The sequence below is a fragment of the Panthera leo genome, chromosome D1, assembly GCF_018350215.1.
Source record: "Panthera leo isolate Ple1 chromosome D1, P.leo_Ple1_pat1.1, whole genome shotgun sequence".
Classification (NCBI taxonomy): Eukaryota; Metazoa; Chordata; class Mammalia; order Carnivora; family Felidae; genus Panthera; species Panthera leo.
The window spans coordinates 60,097,721-60,108,369 of NC_056688.1; the positions used below are offsets into that span (position 1 = coordinate 60,097,721).

At 37.5% G+C, this 10,649-nt stretch overlaps 1 protein-coding gene across 2 annotated transcripts; it reads left to right on the forward strand.

Annotated features, from left to right (window-relative positions):
• Nucleotides 1-287: 287 nt before the first annotated feature.
• On the forward strand, nt 288-4,447 carry LOC122200562 (olfactory receptor 52B4-like). 2 transcript variants are annotated; one of them, XM_042906250.1, is made up of 2 exons: nt 288-320; nt 3,469-4,447. In XM_042906250.1, exon 2 carries the CDS (start codon nt 3,503-3,505, stop codon nt 4,445-4,447), a length of 945 nt encoding a protein of 314 aa, XP_042762184.1. In that variant the 5' UTR covers nt 288-320; nt 3,469-3,502. The 2 variants fall into 2 exon arrangements, with proteins under 2 accessions (XP_042762184.1, XP_042762185.1); XM_042906251.1 differs by lacking the exon at nt 288-320 and adding an exon at nt 1,410-1,475.
• The last annotated feature ends 6,202 nt before the right edge of the window (nt 4,448-10,649 follow it).

The window sequence follows — 10,649 nt, forward strand, 5'->3', positions numbered from 1 at the left end:
GTTGGAATAAAAGTGACCTCCTGAGCCTCACAAACATAACCTCTCTGTAGTCTAATCTGCAACTTGCTAAATTTCCTCCAGTCACTGATTTCATGTCTGCTTTGAAAGACTATCTGAAGCTGATGGCTGATTTTGTTATAAGTGAGGTGAGATTATAGGAGTAGGGGAGAGTAGAGCTAGATACTAGAACTCCTTACAGGCCCAAGGTAATGGAACACATTTGGAATGTTGGATTGTCAGGATTTTTGTTTGGAGTCTTGTGAAAAGATTGTAGAGGAGACAAATAGCCAACATTTGGACTGATAGGGCAGAAATAGAAGGTAGGTTCTCAAAGGACTTTACTTTTATCTTTATCTCTATTTTTTATTTTGTTAGTTTATTGAGAAGGAGGAGGGCCAGGGATAGAAGGGGGAGGGCTGGGGATAGAGGGAGAGACAGAATCATAGGCAGGCTCCACGCCCAGGTGGAGCCTGATGTGGGGCTCAATGTGGGGCTCAATCTCACAACTGTGAGATGATGACCTGAGCTGAAATCAAGAGTCAGATGCTTAACCGACTGAGCCACCCAGATGCCTCTCAAAGGACTTTGTAAGTCTCATTTGGATTCAGGAACCTAAATTCTCAAAGGAAAGTCTTGCTTTGGCTACTTATATTATATCTTCTCTCTTACCTGCCTTCTTACTGTCTCCCCTTCCTTCTTACTGTCCTGTTTCCTACTTTCCTTCTGCACTGTGTTTTAGGTATACATTGTTGAAGGGACATGTCCAATCCATCAAGGGATTCAAAGGTTGTTAGAGATGATTGATAGATAAGAAAGTAATTTCTGATTAGTGAGATATGTTTTCCAATATTTAGAAAATTGTGACTTAGGGGAGATTGTTCACATAGGCAAAGTACTACTACCCTTGGCAGATTCTAAGAAGTCCTAGGTGACAGGGACAGGTAAGTAGAGCACTCAGAAGCCCAAAGCAAGGTGATGTCTGGCACAGGCTCAGGAAAATTTCTTTTGGAAGGAGGTATGGGGAAGAGTCTTTTAAAATAAATTGGAATTGGACTAGCAGTTCTAGGCAGCTGTTCTAAAGGCCGTTCTCCAACCCCTCTACTTTCCTCTATGGTTCCAACCAAAGCAAATCCTCTTGGCTATTCCTTTTCTCAAAGATTCCAAAAGCTTCTGAAGGAGCTTCTTCATCCCAACTTCTGATTGTGTTCAATCTCTGGCTCTGTTCTTTTGTCGTTAGATCTCTGGGGCTCTCATTTTTTCAAGTGTCGCTTTTCTATTTCTTGTAGGAATGGGGCATTTCTTGGAAAAAGTATATTTTCTTACAGCATCTGTGTGACCAACCATCCAGTGTAAAAGGCATTGCAGGAAACAACTCCATTAGACCATCTATGCCTTCTCAAATTCCAACCTCCCTAGACTTTCCTCTCAGGAGAGAAGAATCAGCCCAGTTGAGCCAATCTATCTTCCCTGAGAAGGTAATCTGGTGCCCAAAGAGAAGAGGAATATTTTGGTTTCAGAAATTAAAATGAGGAGAGAGAGAAAGGGAGAGACAGAGAGACATAGACAGAAAGGGAGAGGGAAAGGGTGAGAGAAGAGAACGTGTTATACATTTATTTTAGGTGAAGTGCTAGGTACTTTAGTAAGATAACTTGTTTTTAGTGTTATTTTATGAATATTATACATATACATTGTTTAAAAACCTCCAAAAGTTCTCCATGTCTTTACAATAAACAATAGTCTCCCTGTCCCATCTCATGTGTGATTCTGGCTCCTCAGAAAACCACTTTAACACAGCTATTTCTTTAGTATTTACTTCCTTATATATAGACAGCATGTTTATATTATTTCTTGATTTATATTTTTAAATAATTTTTATATGTCATCCATTGACTTTTATATATGGAAGATGGGCATTTAGCTTTCCTACATGTAACGCCCCCATACCAAATACATACATACAAATTCAGACACACACAAACCTCCCTTTTCTTGATTTATTAAAGAGCTATATTGTGATTTTTAAGATGTGTACTTATGTTTACATTATTATGATTTTAATAACTGAATTATACAGTGACGTGGTCACATTTCTTTTCTTGTGCAACATTTTTTTCTTTCCTGTAGTTAATAATTGTTTATTTTTTGTTTCCTTGCTTGCTTAGTTTTTATGTGACTTACCTTCTACTAAGAATATAAATTAAATTTCAAAACAAGCGTTTCCTTGTTCCCTTTGAGGCTTTCCTTTCAGTGACTCTACACCCTTGATCCAGTCCAGACTCATGCTACTCCAGGCCACAGTGGCTGGCCTTCACCATAATTTGAGGAACCCTTTCACTTCCTCACAGCCTATGCCCTCTCCGGCATTGTAGCGCTTTGGTTTAACTCCTTTGTTGGAACCCACGTTTCTCTATTTTTGGTTCATTTCCTCACTTTGTTGTTGCTTATCTTCCAGTAGATTCCTATAGAAGACTTAATGAGAGGTTAGTCTTTGAGTTCTTTGAAGGTGCTAAATAACCTTTTTATGCTTACAAGTTTTTCATTTACCTTGGTGTAAAGTTCTGGATTGGAGTAATTTGGCAGGAAGTCTCTCCCTAAATAAATTTCATGCCTGCACATAGCACCTTGAATTCACTTTTTGGTGCCTCATTCTTTTTTTTTTTTTTTTTTAAGTTCGTTCGTTTGTTTATTTATTTATTTATTTATTTATTGATTGATTGTAATCTCTACACCCAACGTGGGGCTCGAACTCATGGCCCCAAGATCAAGAGTCGCATGCTCTTCCATCTGAGCCAGCAAACTGCCTCTTTGGTGCCTCATTCTTAAACGAAAATGAATTGTAAGACCTGGGCATTGGGTAATGTAAGCTAGCACTACCAGACATAAATAAATAGAAGTTCATGGGGTTTCATTTTGTTCAGTATGTAGCCTTTAATTTTATCCTCTGCTTTTAGCATACTATCCCTACCCCAGCCATGCCTAGGCTGAGTCTCCAGCCTTAACTCCATCAGAGAACAGACTTCTAGCATTCTGCTGGATATGGAAAGTGGTACCTGAATGGACAGGTTGGGAAAGAGGATCCAAGAGCCTAGCTGCTTTTTATGCAGATTTTCAACCAATGATCTTTAAAAATCCCATGCTTATCCCTATTTAGAAAAGTTCATGATGCCTTAATTCTTGAGACGATCTGGGTTCTGCAGTGAAAATTATCTTGGCTCTTGTTTTCTTCTCAAACCTATTAGTTTTATCCCCTCTGCTTAGTCACTAGTCATCTATCTGCTTTCAAAATGTTGTCCCTTCTCTGTTATTATCTTTTCTTCTACTTTTTGCATTGATGTTTCTGTTATTTTACTGATGTCTTAACAAGGTATTAGGAGGAAACAGTGGTAAACACAGGCATTTGTTTAGATATAGTTAACCAGAAAACTCAAGGAAAACATTTATATATAATCTGTATTTCTCTCTTATTAGGTGAAGTTAAAGTCCACATTGACCTGCTTCTGAAATGGCTAGCTTCAATCACACTGGTGTTAACCATATAGTCTTCTATCTGCTGGGCATTCCAGGCCGAGAAGACCTACACATATGGATTTCCATCCCCTTACTCATCTCCTATGTCTTTGCTCTTCTTGGAAATGGTCTGCTCATCTATATTATCCTCACCAAGAGCAGCCTCCATGAACCTATGTATCTTTTCCTCTGCATGCTGGCTGGAGTTGACATTGTCTTTGCCACAACCACAGAACCCAAGGCATTGGCCATTTTTTGGTTCAATAATAGGGAGATCTCTCTTAATAGCTGCATTGCCCAGCTCTACTTCCAGCATTCCTCCTTCATTTCTGAGTCTGGCATCTTGCTGATTATGGCATTTGACCGCTACATTGCAATATGTTACCCACTGAGGTACACCATGATACTCACTCATTCTCTGATAGGGAAAATTGGTGTGGCTGTTTTCTTGAGAGCACATTGTACAATTTTCCCCATGATATTTCTTCTGAAGAGACTCACTTTTTGCAGAAATAACATCCTACCACATACATTCTGTGAACACATTGGTTTGGCCAAGTATGCCTGTGATGATATCCGTGTAAACATCTGGTATGGATTTTTTGTCCTAATGTCCACAGTGATCCTAGACATTGTCCTCATTTTTGTTTCCTATACTCTGATACTCCATGCTGTCTACTGTATCCCTTCCCAAGATGCTCGCCACAAAGCTCTCAACACATGTGGCTCCCATGTCTGTGTCATTGTCCTTTTTTATGGGCCTGGGATCTTCTCGGTTCTCACTCAGCGCTTTGGACGTCACATCCCACTACATGTCCACATTCTGTTGGCCAATGTCAGCATGCTTGCTCCACCGATGCTGAATCCTATCATTTATGGGGTCAAAATAAAACAGATACGAGACCAAGTAGTTTATGTGTTGTTTCCAAAGCAGAGATGACTATGGGGTAGCAGAATCTGGTTTTTCAGAAACTTTGGTCCTTCCTGAGATGTGCTTTCACAGCAGCAAACCACAGAACTAGAAATGAGTCACAGCATACATAGCTCATTGAGTTATGGGCCTCTGGAGCAACTTACCTGAGACTGTGAGACTTGCCCCTCCCCCCCCCCCTCCCGAATCAATCTGAAAGCAGTCCCTGTGGATTGACTGAGATACTTACAGCTCCTTATTTGGGGGAAAGGGCAGGTTTCTCTGTAGTAGTCATGTCTAACTCTGTAATATTCAACTCAACTTTGGGAACAGACAATGTAATAGTAAGTCTCATTTAGATAAATAGTAAATTTTCTGTCTTGAGCTATGTCAAACCATGAGACATTTCACCACATGCCTGCTGGATACCTAAATAAAATCTTCATTCTTTCATATGCTTTCTCAAGTTACCATGGGCATTAAGAGAACAGTAAGGGAACTGTACTCCTCCTAAATTTTGATATTTGAAAGTTGTTTCTCAAAAATCATGCCCCTCAGTGTGGTACAGAATAAATTCAGACTTCCTTCCCAACAACAATTTCCACATCACTTTCACACAATCTGTGCTTCAGTCTTAGGGAACTGTCTGTCTCTAATCTCTCGACATCCAGTCATCTTGTCTTGGCACATTTCCCCTAAGTGATTCATTTACCTGGAAAGACTGCTCCTTTCCTTGAGTTTTTAATAGATTCCCTTTATTTATCTTTCAAGGCCCAGCTTGGTGTCATCTACTCAGTGAGGTCATTATAACCACCTCCTCTCAAGAAGAGATATGACTGCCTCTATTAGATGATACTATATTGTTGATACTTCTGTTGAAAATATTTACTTATTTTTATATAAGTATTCCATAGAGAAATGATAGGAAGAAAATGAAAATTACACACACTCTCACCACCCAAAGAAATGTACTGTTATCATTTTGATGTAGAATCTTCCAGATTTTATATGTAACTCTCTTTTTAAAATATAATTAGTCAAATTGGCTTACATGCAACACCCAGTGCTCATCCCAACAAGTGTCCTCCTCAGTGCCCAAAACCCATTTTCCCTTTCCCCACCCCTCCATCTGCCCTCAGTTTGTTCTCTGTATTTAAGAGTCTTTTGTGGTTTGCCTCCCTCCCTCTCTGTTTGTAAGTAATTTTCCCCCATCTCTTCCCCCATGGTCTTCTGTTAAGTTTCTCAAGATCCACATATGTGTAATTCTAACTCTAATAACTATAACCATACACATATATTCAGAACTTATTCAGTATTAATGCATAGGCCCACAGTGTGGCTATTTTTAAATGACACTACATTTGGAAAGACATAATAACTTTAATGACTATATATCTTTTAATTAATTATATAAAATTTATGCTTAAAAATTCTTTTTTACATCAGCTGAGGTAGTGTTCATCCTTTTATTTTTTAATTCTTATGTTTTTCTAATCATTAGCAATGTAAATGCTGTGCTAGGGACATTTTTGTTCATAAGGTTTATCTATTTTTTGTGCAGTAAGCTTTGCCTGTTTTTAGCCTTAAAAAGAATTACTAGGTTAGTGGTATGTGGATTTTAGGCTCCTCTGGCACATTGAAAAAAGAAGTTGTTATTAATTTTCACTCATCAGAAATACATGAAAATGCCAAAATTTATTGTATCCTTACTAGCACTTAGTAAGTAGTTCTATTTTTTAAGTCTGCCATGTGACAGAGTAAAACCATTTTCATTGTCCTTTCATTTGAACTGATTTAGCTAATAGACACATGGAACAATTGTTATGGGATATTGTATTTCTTTGTGGGTTAATAGTAACAACCATTTATTGAACCTGTGCAAAACTTATTTCATACCTTACCTTATTGAATCTTCACATCAAACTCGTTATTGCCTCTATTTTATTCATTTTAAAGATGTAATTCGGAGCTCAGAGAGGATATATAACTTCCCCAAGGTATTAGTATTTATTGAAAGTATTTTCTCAGGTTGTTTAAATTATAAATTCTGCAATTTTCTTTGGTTGGCTTCGTTGCCTTTTGTTTTAACCCTAAAGAGATATAGTATTAAATATTTTCAAGTCCGTCATTGTTTTCCTTTATGGGTTTTATTGTTTTCATTTTAGGCTATTTCTTCAACCTATGATTTGATTATTGTTCTTATAGTTTTAGTTTTCTATGGTTGCTTTTTATATTTAATTTTTCAAGGACACATATTACTAAATAAACAAAACTAAGAAAAGAAAGAAAAACTTCAATGACCAATAATCAGAAAAACGGGGCATAATTGTTAAATTTTAGTGTGTTTTCCAGTTTTTATATGATTATGTCTTTCTGCATATATGATACAGTTCACTTTTTTTCTGTGACATGTTTGTCACTCAATAAAAGGTGTTGCAAATTTTCTAATATGTTTTGTGAGTTAAATAATAGGTGGAACAAGCTTATCGTACTGTTCAAACTTTGGTATACATACCAATTAAAAATGATTCGGCAATTTTTGGGGAAAAGAGTTAAATTCATCACAGTGATTATTTGCCAGTTTCTTGTAATTCTTGTAATTTTTTTCTCTGAGACAGCTAATCTTTGAAACAACAATTTTGAGATTGTGTACTGTTTAGTTGAGTATGATTATAGCTGTGTAAATTTTCTGTTGATTAGTGTTCTCTTAGTAAACCATTTGCATCTTCTCCCAAGTATTTTATTCTCATATGGTTTAGGTTGATATCCTTTAAACCACATGAAACTGGATTTTTTGTTTCTATGATATCTGATAATCTTTGAACTTATCTGATAGGTAGAGTCGTTATATTTATTATGACTTAAGACATTGTTTTTATTGTTTTTATTTATTATCATTATTTTTAAAATATAATTTATTGTCGAATTGGCTTCTATACAACACCCAGTGCTCATCCCAACAAGTGCCTTCTTCAATGCCCATCACCCGCTTTCCCTTGTCCCCCACCCCCCATCAGCCCTCGGTTTGTTCTCTGTATTTAAGAATCTCTTAGGGTTTGCCTCCCTCCCTCTGTTTATAGTTTTTTTTTCTTCTTCCCCTCCCCCATGGTCTTCTGTTAAGTTTCTCAACATCCACATATGAGTGAAAACATATGGTATCTGTCTTTCTCTGACTGACTTATTTCACTTAGCATAACACTCTCCAGTTCCATCCATGTTTCTGAAAATAGCAAGATTTCATTCTTTCTCATTGCCAAGTAGTATTGCATTGTATATATAAATCACATCTTCTTTATCCATTCATCAGTTGATGGACGTTTAGGCACTTTTCATAATTTGGCTATTATTGAAGGTGCTGCTATAAACATTGGGGTACATGTGCCCCTATGCATCAGCACTCCTGTATTCCTTGGGTAAATTCCTAGCAGTGCTATTGCTGGGTCATAGGGCAGATCTACTTTTAATTTTTTGAGGAACTTCCACACTGTTTTCCACAGTGGTTGCACCACTTTGCATTCCCACCAACAGTGCAAGAGGTTTCCCATTTCTCCACATCCTCACCAGCATCTATAGTCTCCTGATTTATTCATTTTAGCCACTCTGACTGGCATGAGGTGATATCTCAGTGTGACTCTGATTTGTATTTCCCTGACGAGGAGTGATGTTGAGCATTGTTTCATGTGTCTGTTGGCCATCTGGATGTCTTCTTTGGAAAAGTGTCTATTCATGTCTTCTGCCCATTTCTTCACTGGATTATTTGTTTTTTGGATGTGGAGTTTGGTGAGTTCTTTATAGATTTTGGATACTAGCCCTTTATCTGATATGTCATTTGCAAACATCTTTTCCCATTCTGTCAGTTGAATTTTAGTTTTGTTGATTGTTTCCTTTGTAGTGCAGAAGCTTTTTATCTTCATGAGGTCCCAATAGTTCATTTTTTCTTCTAAGTCCCTTGCCTTTGGAGATGTGTTGAGTGAGAAATTGCTGCAACTAAGGTCAAAGAGGTTTCTTCCTGCTTTCTCTTCTAGGGTTTTGATGGTTTCCTGTCTCACGTTCAGGTCTATCATCCATTTTGAGCTTTTTTGTGTGTGTATGGTATAAGAAAATGATCTAGTTTCATTCTTCTGCATGTTGCTGTTCAGTTCTCCCAGTACCATTTGTTAAAGAAACTGTCTGTTTTCCATTGGATACGCTTCCTGCTTTGTCAAAGACTTATTTGGCCATACATTTGTGGGTCCAGTTCTGGGTTCTCTATTGTATTCCATTGGTCTATGTGCCGTTTTTGTGCCAATACCATACTGTCTTCATAGTATGTAGTAGAGGCTTTGTAGTAAAGGCTAAAGTCTGGGATTGTGATGCTTCCTGCTTTGGTTTTCTTCTTCAATATTACTTTGGCTATTCTGGGTCTTTTGTGGTTCCATACAAATTTTAGGATTGCTTGTTCTAGCTTTGAGAAGAATGCTGGTGCAATTTTGATTGGGCTTGCATTGAATGTGTAGATTGCTTTGGGTAGTACTGACATTTTAATATTTCTTCCCCCAATCCGTGAGCATGGAATGTTTTTCCATTTCTTTGTATCTTCTTCCATTTCCTTCATAAACTTTCTATAGTTTTCAGCATACAGATCTTTTACAACTTTAGTTAGGTTTATTCCTAGGTATTTTATGATTCTGGTGCAATTGTGAATGGGATCAGTTTCTTTATTTCTCTTTCTGTTGCTTCATTATTGGTGTATAAAAATGCAACCGATTTCTGTACATAAATTTTGTACCCTGTGACTGCTGAATTCATGTATCAGTTCTAGCAGAATTTTGGTGGAGTCTATCAGGTTTTCCATGTAGAATAACATGTTGTCTGCAGAAAGTGAAAGCTTGACTTCTTTGACAATTTTGATGCCTTTTATATTATTTTGATGTCTGAATGCTGACGCTAGGACTTCCAACACTATGTTAAACAACAGTGGTGATAGTGGACATCCCTGTCATGTTCCTGATCTCAGGGGGAAAGCTCTGTTTTTCCCCATTGAGGATGATATTAGCTGTGGGCTAATCTATCCATTGTTGTAAGTGGGGTATTAAAGTCCCCTGAAATTACCACATTCTTATCAATAAGGTTGATTGTGTTTGTGATTAATTGTTTTATATATGGGGGCTCTCATATTCGGCGCATAGACATTAATAATTGTTACCTCTTCCTGATGGATAGACCCTGTAATTATTATATAATGCCCTTCTTCATCTCTTGTTACAGCCTTTAATTTAAAGTCTAGTTTGTCTGATATAAGTATGACAACTCCAGCTTTCTTTTGACTTCCAGTAGCATGATAGATAGTTCTCCATCCCCTCATTTTCAATCTGAAGGTGTCCTCAGGTCTAAAATGAGTCTCTTGTAGACAGCAAATAGAGGGGTCTTGGGTTTTCATCCATTCTGATACCCTATGTCTTTTGGTTGGAGCATTTAGCCCATTTACATTCAGTGTTATTATTGAAAGATATGGGTTTAGAGTCATTGTGATGTCTGTAGGTTTCATGCTTGTAGTGATGTCTCTGGTACTTTGTGGTCCTTGCAACATTTCACTCACAGAATCCCCCTTAGGATGTCTTGTAGAGCTGGTTTAGTGGTGATGAATTCCTTCAGTTTTTGTTTGTTTGGGAAAACCTTTATCTCTCCTTCTATTCTGAATTACAGGCATGCTGGATAAAGGATTCTTGGCTGCATATTTTTCCTGTTCATCACATTGAAGATTTCCTGCCATTCCTTTCTGGACTGCCATGTTTCAGTAGATAGGTCTGCTACTATTTTTCTGTGTCTACCTTTGTAAGTTAGAGCCTGTTTATCCCTAGCTGCTTTAAGAATTTTCTCTTTATCCTTATATTTTGCCAGTTTCACTATGACACGTCATGCAGAAGATTGATTCAAGTTATGTCTGAAGGGAGTTCTCTGTGCCCCTTGGATTTCAATGCCTGTTTTCTTCCCCAGATCGGGGAAGTTCTCAGCTATGATTTGTTCAAGTACACCTCCAGCCCTTTTCTCTCTCTCTTCTTCTGGAATTCCTATGATACAGATATTATTCCATTTGATTGAATCACTTTGTTCTCTAATTCTCCCCTTGTGATCCTGGATTCTTTTCTCTCTCTTTTTCTCAGTTCCTCTTTTTCCATAATTTTATCTTCTAATTCACCTATTCTCCCCTCTGCTTTTTCAGTCCATGCTATGGCCACCTCCATTTATTTTG